The following is a 20,225-nucleotide window of genomic DNA, read 5'->3' as shown; positions in this document are numbered from 1 at the left end:
CCGAACTGCGGGGGCAGAGGGGTTCCGGCTCTCCGCAGTCACGCCGTGCCACGGGGGCGCAGCCTGCTGCAGAGTTACCCTTTCGGCGCGAGCGAACGGGCCGAGCCGCCGGGGTGGCGAAGCGCGATGAGTCATATCGCTCCCGCGGTTGCTCTGTTCGGAAAATCTGGCCGCGGTTTGCGCGTGTTAGCTTTGCTCGGAATATTGGCACGTCTACTGCTCTGTCTTAGCAGGAGCAAATCAACAGTCAGCAGCTGTTTACAGGGTTACCATATTTGCCTCAGTGCCAAAATGCGGATGCCAAAACCTATATTTGACTAAATAAATAAAATTTGGGGAGTTTTTAAAAAAAAATCGCGCTGGAGTTTCCCCTTGCAGGATAACACAGCAGTGATTGTTGAAAGTAGTTCTACCTCATCACTAGGGTCACCATTTTTATTCCTTATTTAAAGTGATGACGTTCAGCTCGTTCGATTGTAGAAGTTGCTCCCTGACTTTGTGAGCAGCTGCACAAGCGGCACGGTCCCATAAGCAGGCCATAGTTCACACCTCACCAGAATGCCCTGAGGCGGTATCCGTGGTAACGCGCTGCTGGGCCTGTGGCGTTGACCGGTTCGCGGCTCAGTCGGGGTTTCCGATGGAGACGGCTGTGATCTGCTGTTCCTCTTCCTCTCTTCCACTGATCTCGTGAACTCTCACTGCCCCTGTCCACCCGCTAATGAGCGGAGGCCCACGCAGATGTGCAATTAGCGCCTAATTACAGCTTCCTGGTAGCTCGCAGTGTCCTCCCCTTTCTGACAGGGGTAAAGGGCAGTCAGAATCCTCTTTGTAGATATGCGGCTCGTTGATTCAAAACGGTGCAGATATGGAAAACCGTGTTTTAAACGCCGTTTTCTTTTTTGTAGCTGCGGCGGTGAGTGATGGTTAGAGAACTGGACTTGAGGTTACAGTTCCACTTGTGATGCTGTTATTGAACCCTTGAGCGTTAACTGAACAAGAAACTGCACCTGAACTCTACTGACTGAACACTGCTTCAGAAATGATCAGCTGTATAGAACAAATGGATAGTGTGGACGGTCACCCCGAGTTGTTCTCGCAGGGTATTTTTTAGTTCAGGTCCTGTGTGCTATGCGCTTATACTACGTGCGCTCCTCAAAAGGACTGCAGTTTCTTAAGAGGGAAAACAAATGTACACTTAAACAAAGCTAATATATCAGCTAAAGGTAGCACAGCATGGGGGTTGGTGTAAGAACATTAATTAGAATCCATTCAGTACGGTGGTCTGCACACCTGCATATTTGAGACACTGACAGTCCAGGGCAGAGAATATTTTCAACGACATTTTCTAGAAAGTGCAAGAGTTGATATGATGCCCTGAATGCAGGTTGATTTATATTCCGACTGCATTTTTGAAGGCGATGGAGGTCAACAATGTTACTTACATTTCTCATTTCCTCAAGCTTACCAGGGTTGTTCAGTTGTTTTCCCCCCAGGACAGCACTTTCCCCCAAAAAAATGTTTTTCTGTAAAAGATAACATTTAATTTACATTTTGGCATTTATCAGGTACTCTTTTCCAGAGTGGCTTGCATAACATCACTGCTGACTGTTTAAAGTGTTTTTCTTGTATCTTTGGTCAGAATTTGAACCCTTATTCAAAGTTAATATTGAATCCTACAGACATTGTAACCTTTTCATGTATAGGTAAATGTGTGGGGGCCAAAGCAATCTGATTGTACTGAAACTCTCCAAAAGACTTAAATTCTAGTCATGGGCAAACTGACATTAACAACATTATTTTAACTGCAAATACAGCACCAACAGAAATGTGAGAGACGGTGGGAACATGGGCGGAAATCTTGCTTCTAATTTAAAGCTGGTTTCATATTTTCAATTGGAAAATGTTGGCGGTTAAACCAACTCTTCCACTTTCCATTTCCTTGTGCATTCTTTGGCTTAGTATCCTAGCAACAGGTTGTAGTTACACATTAACTCATACCCCAGTCACTGTTTCAAAGGTTTAATAAGGGATAGTTCCCTTCATTCAGGAGCTCTTTTTAGTTTAGTTTATTTAAAAAAGAAATTCCCCGTGCAACTTAATCACCACACTGTAGTATGCAGTTAAATGTTTTTTATTATTCATAAAGCAGAACTGAAACAAAAGTATTACAAATACAAAGGTGTTATACAGTAAATAACAACAGTAATGGTGTAATACTAATGTGTTTCTGAAGTGCTGTATTACCCACAAGACTACCCTGGATTATGGAACCTGCTAAAGGAGTGAACAATTATGTAAAGACTAAAACCAGTTTGTATGTGTGCTTGTGCTCCTTGTGTAGTTCTGTATGAAAGTGTGTCCATGTCAGCATGCAATTTTTCGGTACTTCCTTGTGCCCTCTAAACTCGTATCTTAGCAACAGTTTGTAGCTGCACATTAATGCATACCCAGACACTATGTGGAATCTTTAGTAGGTTATTAGGTGCCCTTTTACATCAGGTCTAAGCGATCGTGAATGCATTCTCATTGACATACGCAAAAGGCGTTCCCCCTTTACTGTGGGAAAACTCTGCTTTGTTGTGGCCTCTCTTTTCCGGGAACTCTGACGAAACCTGATTCGAACGCGCCTTGGCAGCGTTTGCTGCAGTAGAATTTTCTGGATTTTCTAACCGGCCCGTCAGACTTAGCAGTGAAGGCTTTGTTCCCCTTTCACTTCTTCTCTCCCTCCATTTAAAAAAAAAAACCATAGTAGAAGAAGGTGAGAGAGAGAAAGATAAACGAATAGAGAGGATAAAATCGTGTTGGGGGGGGGGGGGGGAGACAGGGTCTGAAGCCGTGAAGGAGCCTGCTCTTGCGGACTGGAGAGTGTTAATGCTGAACACGCTCTGAGATCCCACGACAGCCGGCCAGGGGCAGAGCTCCCCTCTTCAACCCTCTTTACTTTACCTCGCTTACGTGATCTGAAACCCGATCCCATCTTCCTGCCGGCTTCAGGCAACATCATGCGAACACCGCGGCCAGCCGCTGTAACTGCGCATGTTTTTGCTTGCAAATGACATGACAACTGGTCGATAATACATTGAGGGAGAGGCTTGTTCGCATTTATCAGCTGTTTTGAAACCTGTGTTGAAGGTTGGGTGTGCGGTTGCTTCCTGCGCCCATATTAGGGCGCGGTATAACATATCACTGCCACTGAAACGTTAGCCCGTGTTCTGGATTGCCCACATTGCGGAGTAAATTCGCGATGAAACGCATCCTTCTGTAAATAGCTTATCGCATATTTTTTCCTGCTGATATAGGCAGATGTACTGTGACCGATAGCTTGCCGTGCCGGTCTGATTTGGATATGGTGCAAGTTATCAGGATTGTTGAATTTCCAGTTTGTCAATGTCAGACAGCTCTGCGGCTGAACTTTAACACAGAACATCATTATCACCGGGAGTCGCTGTGAGTTCCCCCCCCCCCCCCCTCCCCCTACCAATCCATACGCTTTCATGTTTTGTGTTTTTCGGTACTGAAAAACATTGAGAACTGAACTGAAGTCAGCACACTCAACCCGATTTTAGGGAGAGGAGGTTTAAAAGTGTCTCACGAGACCACACGCTTTTTGGCCGCTAAGATGTATCTTGTGCAGCTGCAGTGTGTGTTGGGACGGGCGGTCCATTGGGTGTGTGTGAGCGACTGCTGGGGCGGACCCCCGAGCGCGTTTGCATGCGTGTGTGTGTCCTCGTGCTCTGGGCTCGTTCAATCCTACACCCCCAGCCCTGACTGACAAGCCAGACTCAGCTGGTGTGTGCTGGCACACAGGAGAGACACGGGCCTTGATTTTAATATAGGGGCAGTAGTAGCCCCCTAGAGAGGGATGTCTGGCCTTCACTGCCTCTCTGTCCCTCTCTCAGATGAGCGGATGTCCTGCAGGGTCAGGCAGCCAGGAGTGACCGGGCAGACAGCATTACTCATGACTGCCATTCATCTCTCACCGACGAAGCCTCTTATTCTCTGACCAATCTGGTAGGGGGGGTGAAGAAAGGCACTGTCGCTGTCACCCGCTAGCCTCTTCCTGCTCTTTGTTTTCACGGAAACTCTGCGCCCCCCCCCCCGTGTCCTCAGGTAGCGGACAGATTCGGTCCCTGCCGAACCTCCAGGTGCCACGCTTCGCTGTCCCGTTTCCCCTGTCACAAAGCTCCCTCTCTCCCCTAACTGCCTCAGATGGCGTTTGGCCTCAGCTGTTTACAAACGCGCTCAGGAACGACGCCTCCGTTTAAAAAATCGGGAGCGTCGCGGCGTTCTGCCGCGGAAGAGGGAAGGTTGTTTATTTCGTCGGCGCGTCTGCCAGACTCGAACAGATGTGCGCTGAGCTGGAGAGCGAGGGCCCTGTTTGCGCTTACAAAAGGGCTATTGATGTCACTTCCTGTGCCAGGTGCACAGGGTGGCGAGTTTCCTTTCGCGAATGAGGGGCGGTCTTTGTCTTTGCCGTCGGAGGCGGTTGGCTGATGTTCTTATTCCGAAAGAGCGGGGCCAGAGGGCGAGGGGGGGGGGGGGGTGAGGGGGGGAGGACGCGTCCTTGGAAAAGTCGTTGCTCCATTTGCAAGTCAGAAGATCCCTCTTCAGCTGTACCCTGTGAATGGCGCTCAATCAGAGCGGCAGAAAGGGCATGATTAATGACGCTGCGCTGGAGGGAGGGGGCAGTTTGCTTTCCTCCGACTCGATGGGGGGGGTGGGGGGGGCGGGGGGAGTGCTGTGTACCCATCTCACTGTCTTGTGCTGGTACCTGTGGGTAAACACGCCCATGGGAGCCTCTGTCTGTCAGAGTGGAAGCAGACACCACAGTTATTTTTTTTCACCTGTCAACCCAAAGGACTTGACTTGAAATGACAGCTGCTTGACAGAACCTTAATACTCTTCCTCCTTTTTTTGTATAACCTTGCAACGCACAAAACTGCTGACACTCGGCGGGGAAAATGCCCTTACCTTTTAATGTGGCACCATTTTATTACCCCCCCGCCCAACCACCACCACCACCACTCTAGTTTCTGTTTAATTATTGATTCATTTATTACTTCATACAGTAAATCTTCGAAAATCTTCAGTTCTGAGAGAAACTAACCGGACTTTGGAATGTTATGGGTACAGCAAGGAAGATAAGGCATGAGTCTGCTCATTTTTTATTTATTTTTGTCAAGCCAAACAGATTATGATGAGTTTATGAAATCGTATTTGCTTTGGTAGTCATCTCACAGCATTAATGAAATAACTGTGATTTGTGTTGCTTATTGTTACACCTGAGAGACCCCCCCCCCCCCAGGGGCCCAGAGGGCCTCATTATAATCCCTGACTCTGCTGTGCTGCTGAATTCAGCGCATCTCATAGAGGGGGTGGAGTGAGAGAGAGAGAGAGCACATCCAAACTGTATGTGCTCTGTCCCAGCTCTGACGCCAGCCCTTTCCCTCCTCTGTCCCCGCAGCGATGAAGGCGGACCGGAAACGCTTGAAGGCGGAGAAGGCGGACCTGGTGAACCAGATGCAGCAGCTCTACGCCACCCTGGAAAGCCGCGAGGAGCAGCTGAGGGACTTCATCCGCAACTACGAACAGCACAGAAAAGTACGGCCGCGACACACCGGCACAACCACAACCACAGCCACTGAGCATGCTCACAAGTGAGCCAGTCCCAGCCACTGAGCATGCTCACAAAAGAGTCAGTCCCAGTCACTGAGCATGCTCACAAAAGAGTCAGTCCCAGCCACTGAGCATGCTCACAAAAGAGTCAGTCCCAGCCACTGAGCATGCTCACAATAGAGTCAGTCCCAAGCACACACAATACACTGAGCATGCTCACAAAAGAGTCAGTCCCAAGCACACACAATACACTGAGCATGCTCACAAAAGAGTCAGTCCCAGCCACTGAGCATGCTCACAATAGAGTCAGTCCCAGCTACTGAGCATGCTCACGAAAGAGTCAGCCCCAAGCCCACACAATACTCTAGGCTCTTTGCAATCGCTTACAGTATTTTATTAGTCCTTGCTTCCTTTACTAGTATGGAAGGCCCAAACGGGTCAAAAATACGTGAAGTTGATGTCTGGAATTAGGCATTGTCAACACGTTGACAACACGCAAACAAAACACTCTCACGTGTCATGGAAGGTAGAGCTACAGATACAGTTCCAGGAGGAGCAGCCATTTTGTTTTTGGATGCCGTTTTACTGAGCGGCGAGCCGTGCGCTGTGTGGCAGGAGAGCGAGGACGCGGTGAAGGTGCTGGCCAAGGAGAAGGACCAGCTGGAGCGGGAGAAGTGGGACCTCCGCCGGCAGACCAAAGAGGCCACGGAACACGCCGGCGCACTGCGCTCACAGCTGGACCTGAAGGAGAACAGGATCAAAGAGCTGGAGGCTGAGCTGGCCATGGTGAGTCACACACACGCTCACATGCATGCGCACGCGCACACACACACACACACACGCAAACACACATACACACACACACACACATACACACACACACACACACACACACGCAAACACACACACACGCATACATGCACACGCGCACACACACACATACACACACACACACACACACACACACACACACACACACACACACACACACACGCATACATACACACACACACACACACACACACACACACACACACACACACACACACGCACACACACACACACACACACACACGCTCACATGCATGCACACGCACACACACACACACACGCATACATGCACACACACACAGACACACACGCTCACATGCACGCACACGCGCACACACGCACACACACACACACACACACGCGCACACACGCACACACACACACACACACACACGCATACATGCACACACACACACACACACACACACACACGCATACATGCACACACACACACACACACACACACGCGCACACACACACACACACACACACACACGCATACATGCACACACACACACACTCGCACACATGCATATGCACACAGGGAGATACACATAACCACTAGGACATGCACACATTCGATGACACACAAAACAAATGGCTCATTTGTATATACTGGCATTTGCTTTAACAAAAACAGTACGGCCGCTCACAAGCCCACTATCACACACAGGACACACGTAAACACGGATGGCACTGCCTGATATATACTGTTCGCTGATGAGTTCGCTGATGAGTCTCACACAGGCATAAGGGAGGATCACTGTGGTCTTTATTGAGGCGCATATTCTCAGCGTGGCGAGATCAGCGCGTTGTGGACCCAGCAGCTCGGCTAGCCGCTAGCCGTTAGCCGCTCTCAGGTTTGGGCCGCCGTTCGTTTGAATAGCCCAGTTTTCCCTCTGAGCGCTGACCGCTGCTGTTAGCCTAGCTCCCTGATCAAGGCTGCGTGCTGCACCGAACGCAGAGACCCCGTTCTCCTGCAGCCCCCCGCTCTCCTTCACTCCGCTGCCTCGCTCTGTCGTTACTGCGCCCCCCCCCCTTCCCCGCTGCGGCGGCTCGTCTCGCCCTGCGGCTCCCAGGTGTGTCGCAGCACAGGCGCACTGAAGATGCAGCGGTGATGTCATTCTGTCTCGCTCTGACTGTCTCTCTCTCTCCCCCTTTCTCTCTGATCCCTCCCTCTCTCTTTCTTTCTCTGTCTCCCTCCCTCTCTCTTTCTTTCTCTGTCTCTCTCTCTCTCTCTCTCTCTCTCTCTCTGCCTTCCTCTCTCTCCCTCTCTCTCTGACCAGTTAGGCATGTGCTAAAGTAACGAGCCATGGTGATAGATTAGAGCCAAGCATCATTGACTGAAGAGAAGCCGTTACTGCCCCAAGAGTGGTTACCACAGTGTGGTGGTGGTTAATGCCCAGTGTCTGGAATGGGCTGCAATGCAGGTTCAACAGCATCATTTAAGGACACTGGATACAATGCCCGTTAAAAGGCCCCCTGTGGCCCCTCCAGGTTGACCCTTTCCCTGCTGGGTGAGACCCCAGGACAGGACCTCAGCTGCCCGTCGGTGAGAGAGTGTGTGTACTCTGTCTCCCCCAGATAAGTAACTGTGTGGGACAGAAAATGGAGTTTCGGGTGTTTGATCGCCCTGTGGAGAAGGAGCCCTCACCCAGGGCCATGGCGGTAAGACCCGCGTGGACCGCCACGCCCTCCTGCCATTAACTCTGGCCCCTCCCCCTGCCCGGCCCCTCCCCTCTGTGCGCAGCAATCGACCCGGGGGTGGGGGGCCCGGGACTTAATCTGCACGCCTGTCCACTAACAAGCGCGGCTAATGGCAGCGGTCGCTAACCCGTTGGCCGGAGAATTCCGCGCCGCTACCTGGATTTTGACCCGAAGCATGCGCAGAGGTCTGCCTTGAATGCGCTGCATTGGCCCCGGAGGGCTGTGACGAGCTGCCGGAGGAGCCCCTGTTTTTAAACGATCGCTGCGGCGGGCTCCGCCAGCCCGGCGCAAGAGCTGCGGCTGATCTGTGAGGACGGAAACGTGAGGCTGAGTCCTGAGATGGATATTAGAATGTCTGAGTTCTTCTGTCCCGTCTGTTCAGCAGTCTCTGCATGGCAGCCTCCTCTGGCTCTGCTCTCTAGCCCCCCAATCTGTAAAACTTTACAGTGAGAGTTGTGAGGTGGTGATGGTGATGATGATGATGATGATGGCAATGGTGTTGATAATTGAGGTGATGAAGATGAGGGGTGTGTCTCCTGCATGGCTCCATCATGTTGTTGCCTTTTGCTGTGTTCTTATTCTGCCTGTGATAAGTGTGCCTACAGGTGTGTGTGTGTGTGTGTGTATGAGTATGTGTGAGTGCGTGTGTGCATGTGCGTGTGTGTGGTGCATGCGTGGCCATGTGTGTGTGTGTGTATATGTATGAGTGTGAGTGTGCGTGTGTGTGTGCATGCGGGTGCGTGCGTGCGTGTGGTGCATGCGTGTGCGTGTGCGTGTGTGTGACAGGGCCTCCAGGTCTCTTGTTTGCTGTAACTCCACAAACAGGTGCCTCCTCCAGACCCCCTCCTTTCTCTGCCCTGCTTGGGAGGGGGTGGTGGGGGTGGGGGGGGTTCAGTTGTTCTTTTGTAGGGTAGCACCTCAGAGGAGCTCTTAGCATCAGCCATTATGTGATGGTTTCATTATTCTGCCCGGCTCTGTTCTCTGTAAGCCTTCGGTAAACACTGCCTGCAGCCATTCTCCATGCCTCTCTTTGTCTGTCGCTCAGTACCACAGGGCGAGCCTGGCGCTTCAGTCGCACTCAGAAAATAAACGTCTGATAAAATTGAATCTCGTAGGAGGCCCAGGCTGCATAGAGAAGAGCAGAGCGTTTAGCCACACAGCAGACTGCTGGGAGCTGTAGTTTGCAGGAAGTGTTTCTCCTCGTGCGAATGATGAAGTCCCACGTCTCTTTATGTGTATTTTTTTCATGTGATGCTGAATGATTGATGCCTCTCTCTCTGTGTCTGTGTGTTTGTGTTTTGTTTCCGCCCCCTCTCCCCATCCCCCCACTCCCACCACAGGCAAAGCAGTCACTGGCAACTCTCACCAAGGACGTGCCCAAGCGACACTCGTTGGCTATGCCCACGGAGGCCGTGGTCAACGGCAACCAGGAGTGGGTGATGCAGGCCGACCTGCCGCTCACCGCTGCCATACGGCAGAGCCAGCAGACGCTGTACCACGGGCACACGTCACACCCTGCAGACCGCCAAGGTACGGCCCCGTGCCACACCGCACACGCACAATCACATACGCACACACACACACACACACACACACACACATATATATATATATATATATATATATAGTGCGGTCTGTAAATAGTTTGACAGTGTCACAAATTTTGTTGTTTTGGCTCTGTACTTCAGCACACTGGATTTGAAATGAAACAATGAGTATGAGGTTATAGTTCAGACTGTCAGCTCTAATTTGAGGGTATTTACATGGTGATCCATGTGATAGTGATAGTGATCCATGCAAGAATTACAGCATTTTTTAAACATAGTCGTCCCCCCCCGCCCCCCCCCACCCCAATTTAGAAGGCCATTTTATGAGGCCCATTTGTACACAGCCCTTGCTGTGAACCATTTTTACTTATTTGCCACAACATTCACTTAGTGGTTGCTATGCTGTGCTGAAATTGCAGTGTGAATGAGATGAATGTACATTAGCACTGCATAGTGTTCTGCGCCACTGGGCTGGATTGACTTTACAAAGGCATTGCAGATCCATTCATTGGCATTTTTTCATTTAAAAGGCCATTATCAGAAAAAACTATTTCCTTACCTGTGGGCAACAACGTCACTCTCACAAGCTGTCACTTTTTAATGTGTTCTGGTAAGGCAGGTTTTAATTGGTGCGCACCTTTGTCAAATAAAACTGGACTCGCTAATAACTTTTTCTGATTTAAACTCGATCTAAGTCACAGAGCAGTAACTGTAGAGTGTGGCCATTGTCACATGACAGCACAGTGTTTGTTCGGTTGGTTTTGTTGTATTCCCATTTTAATATTATATTGTGTGTTTTTATATTTATGTGTGCTCTCTTGGCCATGTTCCCCTTGAAAAGGAGATGTCAATCTCAATCTTTTTTCCTCACAGTCCGATATACAGCTAGATGGATACTTTACTTATCTGTCTCATGGATAAATAAAGGGTCAATAAATAAAATAAAAATGTTCCCAGGGATGGGCTGTGCCCTCTTCGATTGGTTACACCTGGGTCCCTTCTTCTTTTCCGGCCTTATCTGTTAGCGGAAATCACAGAGTACTTTTTACGGCATTTGAGGATTGCAGGGAATTTTTCTGTTTGAGATCAAGATCGGCTTCCTCCCTCTGACACATTTAAGAAAAACAGAGAGAACGCTCCCGTTCTGTTTCCCAGCCTACACGTTGCAGCGGTGGTAAATAAATATTGATTTGCAGTGAAGAGAATGCGATTGCTGGGAGTGCTGCACCTTGCCCCCCCCACCCCCCAACCACCACCCCCCCCCCCCCCCCCCAGGCCATGCTGCATATTTTTTGGGTAGGATACGCATGAGTCACCCTGTAATTCGCCCGTGCGATATTGTCTTCAAACCTGAATTACAGGTACAGTGCAGTGCACCTCTGCCAGCTGTCTACCTCCATACCTGGCCTTAAGTGGCTATGTAAAAAATCTTTTTTCATCTCAGCAGGCAGTAATGTCACAGTATCCTGTGTGCTATCACAAGTCTGAACAGGCAAAAGGTGTGAAATGCTGGCAGGTTAGGTATAAATTACTTATATCTCCCCTTGGAAATAAGGGCGGTTTATATTTGGTTAAGATTTCCTGTCATCATTGTTTTTCCCAGGTCAAAAGACAATGGAGTCACAGCCGCGTGCTGGGTTGAAAAAACCGACAGCATTAGGTACAGCACTTCATGAATGGTGCCCCACCAGTGACATGTCAGAGACCGTAGATTTTTCACAAATCAACACAGAATCTAGTAGAGGCTACTAATCGTTCTCCTTTGGTATTTCACCAAGATCAGGATTGTCAAGCCGTGTTAATTCATCTCTGCGTTAATTCCTCCCGTTGATAACCAGCCATGATTCATGTCGCTTGGAGGTGCTCTGCGTTAGTGAGCCTCTTTAGCCGTGTGCTCATTGTTGACGATGCGCAGGCATGTTCTGTGGCACCGCGTTGTCATTGGCTTCCCTTTGTTATTTTCATGTCAGTTCCCACAACAGGCTACCGAGAGAAAATTTTCCTGCATATTAATCGTCCTCCGTTTTCAACGGAGCTTTTGTGGCGTGATTCAGATTTAACTCACCTCTCCTGTGACCTCATGTTTAGCGCTCTGCCACAGTGTGATGCAGTGACGTACTGCTGAAAGCTAGAGGTGAAACAACGGTGTGTTACTGTGACCCTGACGGTGCGATGTCTCTGTGTGTGTACGCGCACGTGTGTGTGTGTGTGTGTGTGTGTGTGTGTGTGTGTTGTGTTCTCTCCCCAGCGGCGGTGAGGGTCAGCCCCTGTCACTCCCGCCAGCCCTCCGTCATCTCGGACGCCTCCGCGGTGGAGGGCGACCGCTCCTCCACCCCCAGCGACATCAACTCCCCCCGCCACCGGACACACTCCCTCTGCAATGTAAGAGCTGCTCGAGGCCCCCCTCCAAGTAATCACTCCTCCGCAATTCTCCTCTACTCTTCTCTCTCTCTGCTCTCTTTAGTTCTGTAGACCTCTTTTGTTAAACTAGTCAGCGCTAAATGTCAGATTCAACTGGAAGACAGCTGTAATTGTTCTTGTATTGTGATTATGTCAAATTTGAATAGCAGGGCCATGTTTTCATTCCTGCATGTTTTTTTGATTGAGTTTTGTAGAATTGCATGTATGCTATAGCCCACTGTCTGTGGGGAGCTTTAAAGAATTCAATTCTATTGAATATTTTTGTCGGGAATGTTCTCTTTGATATGTTCTACTATTCAATAGTTCAGACTTCTGAAATGACTTTGTAAATGTGAAATATTAAAAATCGTTGTATAGACAGAGATGTAACACATAGCCCCATTGGGGTGAGATCACTTTTGTCAGTACTTGGTAACAGACCCTGAAGATGTGATGGAGTCCCCTTTATTGACAATATAACGTGTATTCGCAGCCTGCAGCCCTCTTTTAACAGAGGGTAATGTAGCATCTTGCTGGCCGCGTGCAATTTCTTTTTCTTTTTTTTTTCATTTAGATTACATTTTTTTATTTATTTGTTCTTCCAGATTTGAAAAGGGCAGTTGGCACCCATTACATTTACAGTACATTACGTTTATTTAGCAGACGCTTTTATCCAAAGCGATATACAAAATATCAAGGCACCCCTCACCCGATGTCTCCTGGTTCTGTGCCAGGCGCAGTACTCCTGAAGCACGTGCACTCCTGTGACTCAATTACCCACAAGGCAGTGCTGATGTCACACTCTACCACACGCTACTACAGAGAAGCAGGTGAACGATGAGGTGCTGCCATTTTGGCCGTTCACATGCCCATCCCTAGTCATGCTAGTTCTGCATGGCATTGCAGGGCATAGTAGGCATTGGTGTGGTCTCGATACCGGACCATAGGACCCATCCACACACAAGAGCAGTCTTAAGAAGATGAGCCATCCAGCAGCCCCCAATCAACATACTGGTGACTCACCCTATTGCTGGTGAGAGAGGCCAGTCGTGGTCTGCTACTATAGACTCTACAGCTGCTCCCCAGCCCACAGGCCCCCTAGAACCCACTGCTATAACACCAATATAACCTTCCGAGGATGGTGTTAAAAGAGCAGGTCTCAACAGGGTTTCAATCAACTCTGCCCAGCTCACAGCTTCTAGCGTTAAAAAAAAAAAAAAAAAAAATTGAACAGGATTTTTGTCACTGGATCCGGCGCAGGGTGTCGAACCCAGATTAATCAGAATGACACCGAGAATAGCTCTGATGTGTGAAGATGAGCAGTGGCACTATTTTTTTCCTCTCAAAGTCAGCGGGGGGGCGCGGGGGGAAGGGGGGGTCTGTCTGTGTGGGTCTGGCTGGTTAAGGGTGTCTCTGTAATACTTTCTGAGCCCCTCATAATGACCCAAGAGGCACAGGCACTTCCGCTCAAAATCTTTTTCTTTTTTTTTTTTTGCGTACACGAACCTTCGAGGTATACGCAAAATGGGTTTAGCGCTAAGAAAGAGGACTGCGCTGTGCAATGACCCATTTAGATCCGAAAGCACTCATCGCATTAAAGTATGAAATTACATCCCAAATATTTGGTGATTTTCCTTCAACGCTGGAAATTCACAGAGGGAGGGGAGAAAAGCCCCGTAAATCACCGGGGGGGGGGGGGGGGGGGGGGGGGGGGGAGGGGCGGGGGGGGGGCGGGGGGGGGGGGGTGGGGGGTAATCACGTCAGGGTGTGAAAATTCATAGACCGAATTAGTTTCGATGAATTTGCCTGGCTGCCGGTGCCCGATGGAACGGTCCACTGAGTGCTTATTTCCTGTGACTGAGCCGAAATGAAGGTCTTGCTGTGCGGCGTGGGCACCGTTACTGTTACAGTTCGGCTCTGAACGTCCAGCGCTCCCAGCAGTCCTTTCTTCAAGGCTTTGGGGGGGGGGGGGGGCGGAGGGGGGGTGACCTTGACTGAGAAAGAAAACTTCAGAGAAAGTTTGGGCCACCTGTCTGGCAGAACCGGTTGTTCTGAGACAGCAGCAGTGTGCCAGCGCGTTGCCCCTGACCCTCGTGAAAGGGAGAGAACCCCCCGCACCCGCTGGCTAAAATACCCTGGTCCCAGGGGTTCAGGCTTGGACAGGGGAACGTGAGTTCCTGTTTCTGCAGGGTCCTGTTATATGCAGGCTGCACTCACAACACTCCGATGTTTTTAACTTTGATCTCTGATAAGGGGGCTGGTAGCTGTATCTTTTCTCAGCTGTAGATAGCAGCTTGACCCAAGCAGATCTGATTTTTGCCAGTGATGGATCTCTCTCTCCCTCCATCTCTATCGCTCTCCCTCTCTCTCTCTCTCTCTCTCTGTCTCTGTCCGTATCTCTCTCTCTCTCTCTATCTTTCTCTGCTCTGCAGTCGCTGGAGGATTTGGAAGACCAGAAGCGTAAGAAGAAGAAAGAAAAGATGGGCTTGGGTTCCCTATCGCGAGTCTTCGCTCGAGGGAAGCAGCGCAAGTCCCTGGACCCGGGCCTGTTCGATGGTACTTCTACTCCCGATTATTATATAGAGGAGGACGCCGACTGGTGATGGCTCCCCCCCCCCCACCCCCCTACCCCAAACTCCTCGAGAGTGATAGTACAATGCGTGTGAGAGAGTGAGCGAGCGAGCGAGGGAATGGAAGAACGAGAGCGCATGTGTGTTTGCCCCCCCCCCCCCAACTTGAAACACCTGCTGAGAGGAGGAAAGAAAAAGACCAGAAATGAGCACCTCCCCCCAGCTGCCTCCTGTTATGTAAATAATACAAGTGAATACAAAATATATGTATGTAAATAAAAAAATATATATGTGTATATATACGTATAGTATATATATATATGTATATGTATGTACGTATATATACATATATACACATGTATACCTGGGATTATTATGTGTGGATATGTTATCTGTCATCTTCAGAGCGAAGCGGCTGTGTTTTAATCTTTTACCGGTCTTTATATATGACTTTTTTTTCGATAACTGGAAACTTGAAGGACTGCTGTGTATTTGTAAATAACGGTCATCGTGTACATTGTGCTTGTGAACGTCTTTTGTCCTGAATGCTTTTTTTTTTTTTTTACCTTTATTTTTATCCTGCATTTTTTTTTTCTTATAAATTTCATTTATAATCCCCACCTCCCCACTTTCTTTTCCTGCTTGGTCCATTCCCTACATTTGGCCAAGAGAAAAGGTTTCCTGTATGCGAAGAGCAGACTGCGCAGTCCTCTATGAAGTCAAATCCAATGATAGAAATACACTCTGGTCAGACTTCCGGAACCAACAGCTGTGATACGCTGCAGAAACTCGCATGCAGATTCCACATAATGCCATTATCTGTTCCGGCGAGGAACTTGACTGGGAGACTCTCTTAAATCGCCTCAGGCGCTGCGATGAGAAAGACGTGACTGTTGGCTTTTTAAAACGAATTTTTCAAAAAACCGTTTTTCAAAGAAATATTGCAAAGACATATCATCACGCCGCGAGCGCCGTTTGCAGAGATGCTTTTCCGTCTTGTAGCTTTAAAAAAAAAGAAAAGAAAAAAAAACACAAACAGTGGCCGTGTTCTCCCCCTGGGGGAAAGAGAGAAGGAAATTGACCAACGATTATGCCGTCACGTGCTAACGTTGTAGAATCAGCGTGCGCTCGGGTTCTGGTTTATGAACGCATGGCGTCGTGTCATTGAGCTGTCTTGTCGCTGTCAGTGGAGCGTCTTGTCTTTAGCGGTCGATTGATAAAGAGCGGGATCGATTTTTTTCTCTCAAAGTAAACAAGTGAGAGCGCGGCGGGGGGGCTCCTTGTGTGCTTGATGATGATGGAGATGAAGGCGAGGGGGGAGGGGAGGCATGGGGGGGTGGTGTTGGTCTCTGCTGTTTCCTGAGCACAGATCGTTGTTAGGAAGTGCTGGTCGAGACAGGAGAGCCGCTATTGGACATGCCAATTGCGCTCTCTTTTCAGAGCACGCAGTGTGTTCAGACGTAAACGAATTCCTGAGACGTGAAAGGATTTGCAAATTGCGCATACTTTCTACCGGCACCGAAAAGTACAGCAAAATCCCTTCTGTTTAGTTCTAATCCCATTTTAATTGTGAGGATTATTACAAGAATATAAAAGGGGAACTAGAGAAAAGAGGGGGACTTAGTGTTTCCTCCTAAATTACCCGCTTCTTTTGATTTACTACTGAATAAAAGTCACTGAACACCCTGCAGGATACAAGAAGGGAGAGGCTTCCAAGTCTGAAAGTTAGAAATTTCAGGAAGCCCTTGAAGGCAGGGTGAGCTCTTTGAGAATACAGGGTGGCCGGGTGCCAGCAGAACAGTCATTGGCCGTCGATGCTGTCAGTCGTGCCGGTTGGCGGACCCATCTCCTTGCCGATTGGGCGGTCAGAGCTCGAAGCTCTCTGTTGATCGGATTGAGGAGCTCTTCACAGACCTGCCATTCCTGTGGGTTCCATCATGCTGTGGGGTCCTCCCTTTCCCACCCTGGACCCGTTCCTCTGGTCTTCAGTGCTCCTCTCCAACGCAGCAAGCCTCCAGTTCACGGCGGTGTTGAGGTTCCGGTGGGCGGCAGCGTAGTGTAATGGTTAGGGAACTGGGCGTGCGGCTCCAAAGGCTGCAGGTTTGATTCCCAGGTGTGGCACTGTCGCCGTTGTGCCCTTGAGCAAAGTACTCTGCCGGAATTGCTTCACGTAAATATCCAGCCGTATCAATGGATTGTGTGCAAAAAGAATGTAAGCTGTGTAAGCCTCTCTAGAAAGTTGCGTCTGCCAACTGCTTTAAATGTGAAGTAAACGGTTACACCAGGGGATTTCAACCTTTTTTGAGCCTCAAAGGCTTCCGGGAGACCCACGTCATAAGTTGTATTTTTGTATAGTCCCAAATCTGTATATAGTCCTTGCATATCAAGTCTGGCCAGGGCCCCCTACGGTACCATCAAGGACCCACAGGGGTCCGGGGACCCCTATTGAAATCCTAGGATTTAAAGGCACAAATTGTGACATAATATTCTATGGAAAATAAGAACAATCCTTAACGGAGGTTCTTGCAGTGCACATTTCTTAATCTGTTTTTGGGATATTATTGTGAAACACTTTCTTGACACTCAATCCTGCACAAAAAAAAAAATGAATCGGTAGAAGCCTCTATCAATTAGAGCAGCAGGGGTCTAGTTTGCAGTTCTTTCTGACGTCAGCAGTGTGGATTAGAAGCGGCGTGACGAGTCGGAACGAGGACTTTGTCATTGCGGAGGTCTTCGCAGCCGTGATGGAGGAGCATTACAGGGGGATTAACGTGCCCCATAATGCACCCCGGTCCGCTGTAGCCCACCGTGCCGCCGTCAGCAGCCCCTTGTGCTAATGCGCGTCGTCGTGTGATTGTCTCTGGCTTAGTGAGTGACGGAGGGAGCAGCAGAGAGGCCGTTTGGTTGTGGGCAATGAGCTGCTGCTATTCCACCGCTCTGGAGACCTCCTCAGCGAATCACTGCCAGCTGTGGCCTCCCCGTCTCCTAGGCAACAGGGCCCGTACTCCGCGTGCGTGCGCGCGGGAGCGAGGGAGCATATGCTGTCAGTTAGGATTGCACCTTGGATCCCACTCCTCGGATCCTGGCAACCAATTCCCGGTCCGGTCTTTTCTGAGCTCGCCATTATACTCTCATGTAGCGCTGCTGGGTGGCTTATCCTGTTAAAGCACTGTTACAGTCCATGGATAAGTCTCATGGTCTGGGATTGAATCCGGGCCCGACCAGTGGCAGTAGCGGCCAGCAGATGGCGCTAGCCTAGCGACCAGGGTGGGAGGAGTTTGTGTCTGATCACTTGCTACCGACCACTAATGGTCGATCACGTGGTCAAGGTCACCGTGAAGTTTGCTTCTCCAAATGATGTCTTTGCACATTTGTCGACCGTGGTGAGACATAAAGAAGACTACAATGAACTTTGCGGCGTGAGTATAATTAGGCATTCCAAATTGGGATAATAATAATAATAATAATAATAATAATAATAATAATGATAATAATACGGAGTGTAATTGGGAACAATGTGTTAAAAGCAATCCCATGTCTTACAGTCACACGTGCCAGAATCAGGCTATGACTTTGATCATGTGGGTGGAGGGGGGGTTAATAATGTGCTTTATAATTAGCGGGTGCCTCACAGGTTAAAACCAGATTTGGCTTCACTTACAAAAGAGGTTCTGTGAATTTGGACCAAAATCAAAAACCAGATCTCACATCCAAGCTGCCTATAAAGCAATTAAAGAAGTGCCAAAGGTTAATAGTCTCTAAAAGAAAGAAAAATACACGTTCAATTAAGCTTGTAGTTCTGCTTTTGTTCCTATGCATGAGCTCTTATGGGATTCATTCAGAGGTCTGCCTTGGCTTACAGGAACTCTTTTCATCTTCATTTAGTTACTAAAATCCTGCTGGCTCGCCATTCATCTAACATACTGACAGTATGGGGAATTATGGGAATGTACATTCAAACAAAGGCATAATTTCCCATGCTGCTTTGCTAAGGGGACTTGTCAGTGACCAGGGAAAGGAGAGCGTTCATTCATACTTTCCTCTTGGTATTTCACATCAGACAGATGTTATTTTTTTATTATTTTATTTTGGTAACAAATTCCTTCTCATTTCATGACAATTATTTTAAGCTTTGTAAATTAGGAGATATTGCTAAAAAATTTAAAAATATACTATTAAAAGAGTTTTATTTAAAGAAAAAAGAAGCTTCAATAGGTGAATAATTGGTGATGTGTAGGACTGTACTCTATCTTCAGTTGCTTGGAGATGGAGAGTAGTGAAAGAGGTTTCAATGGCATGGAAACGAACATGATAAAAAAATCTAAATAAAAACTTATTTTAAAATAAAATAACTCCGAATTTCCATGTGGCCTTCTTCTTTTCCCTGTGTTGTTGTTTGTTGTTGTGGTATGGCTTCCTCCTAATCCCCCCACCCCCCCCCCCCACCCCCCTTTCCCGTGCAGGGAGCTACCACCTTGTCCGGTGGTACCCCCCTCCCACCCCCTTCCCCCAGCTAGCGGTGTCCATCTGTGACTACCAACCGTCCGTGTGAGCGCAAAGTGTCGATAACATTACGTCATGAGCCGACCCCCTTCTAATTCTGCTCTCAGACTCTGAACACAGTGTCTTCACCCAGCGGTGTCTTCTGTCTTCGCGCGACCCTCAAATTTGCCGCACCGTCGTACGGCCCGGTTCTCTGATCCTGATGACAAAACACTTTCGGTCCAGAAGACACTGCTTCTGCCGCTGCTGCCGCTGCTGCACGACTGGGTCATACACTGTGTGTGCAGACTCCACTGAAAATACATTTTAAAATGAACAGCAGCAGTCCTAAATCCAGCCCTTCTTCAAGTTGACCAAATCTGTGACTTTTCTTTCAAAGACACGCCCGGTGGTTTTCTCTCCTGCTACATCTCCACAGCCTTGTCCATAACTGAGATGTCCATAACTGAGATGCACTGGGTGATCTGTGCTGATCACTTCAACCATATGTTCTCATGTGTGTACTTTCAGGATTGAACTGTAATTGCTAAATTTAAAAATGTGTATTTTTATGGGAAAGGGGAAACGGGTACAGAGACAGGTCATTTGGAATCTGGGATATTTAATATGGTCTATCTATTTTGTTTATTTTTATTTATTTGTCAGGGACTGTGTGCAGTGCTCAACATAAAAATGGCTCACTTTGATGTATTGTTTCAGAGTTCACCAAGGCTAATTTTCATCTGTAGTCCCTGGGCATCTGAGACCTTACATTCATTTGTCATATTTGAACAAATCAAGGAGAGTCCTTGTTCCAGTTATATGCGTATATATTACTTTAGCAAATCTTTTAGCTAAATCTTTTTCATTTAACATTTTCTGGGCGGAACTCTCAAAAGCAAAAGTCCCCCCCCCCCCCCCAAAAAAAAACAAAAAAATTTCTTTTCAAAATTGTTCATAATTCCAGGCCTGTCTCTTTCCCTTAACATAACTGTTTGACATGCAGTTTCCTGTTATTACTTATGGTACTGTTAATTGGATAAGTATGACCAGAAAAAATTGAATTAGAGCT

At 48.5% G+C, this 20,225-nt stretch overlaps 1 protein-coding gene across 9 annotated transcripts in view; it reads left to right on the top strand.

Annotated features, from left to right (window-relative positions):
* Positions 1-20,225, top strand: part of kazna (kazrin, periplakin interacting protein a) — a 269,814-nt gene that overhangs the window by 236,043 nt on the left and 13,546 nt on the right. For 5 of the 9 annotated variants that reach the window (XM_035381147.1, XM_035381149.1, XM_035381152.1 and 2 more), the window contains 6 exons: positions 5,465-5,601; positions 6,232-6,402; positions 8,032-8,115; positions 9,495-9,684; positions 11,950-12,083; positions 14,534-14,657. In XM_035381147.1, coding sequence (XP_035237038.1) covers positions 5,465-5,601; positions 6,232-6,402; positions 8,032-8,115; positions 9,495-9,684; positions 11,950-12,083; positions 14,534-14,657 — 840 coding nt within the window. Of the gene's footprint in view, positions 1-5,464; positions 5,602-6,231; positions 6,403-8,031; positions 8,116-9,494; positions 9,685-11,949; positions 12,112-14,533; positions 19,035-20,225 lie in introns of those variants that run through there. The other 4 variants (XR_004761391.1, XM_035381154.1, XM_035381148.1 and 1 more) reach the window with 4 other exon arrangements.

Source organism: Anguilla anguilla, chromosome 11, assembly GCF_013347855.1.
Source record: "Anguilla anguilla isolate fAngAng1 chromosome 11, fAngAng1.pri, whole genome shotgun sequence".
NCBI lineage: Eukaryota > Metazoa > Chordata > Actinopteri > Anguilliformes > Anguillidae > Anguilla > Anguilla anguilla.
The sequence above is the reverse complement of the archived record's forward strand: the minus strand, read 5'-3'. Positions and strand labels throughout refer to the sequence as shown.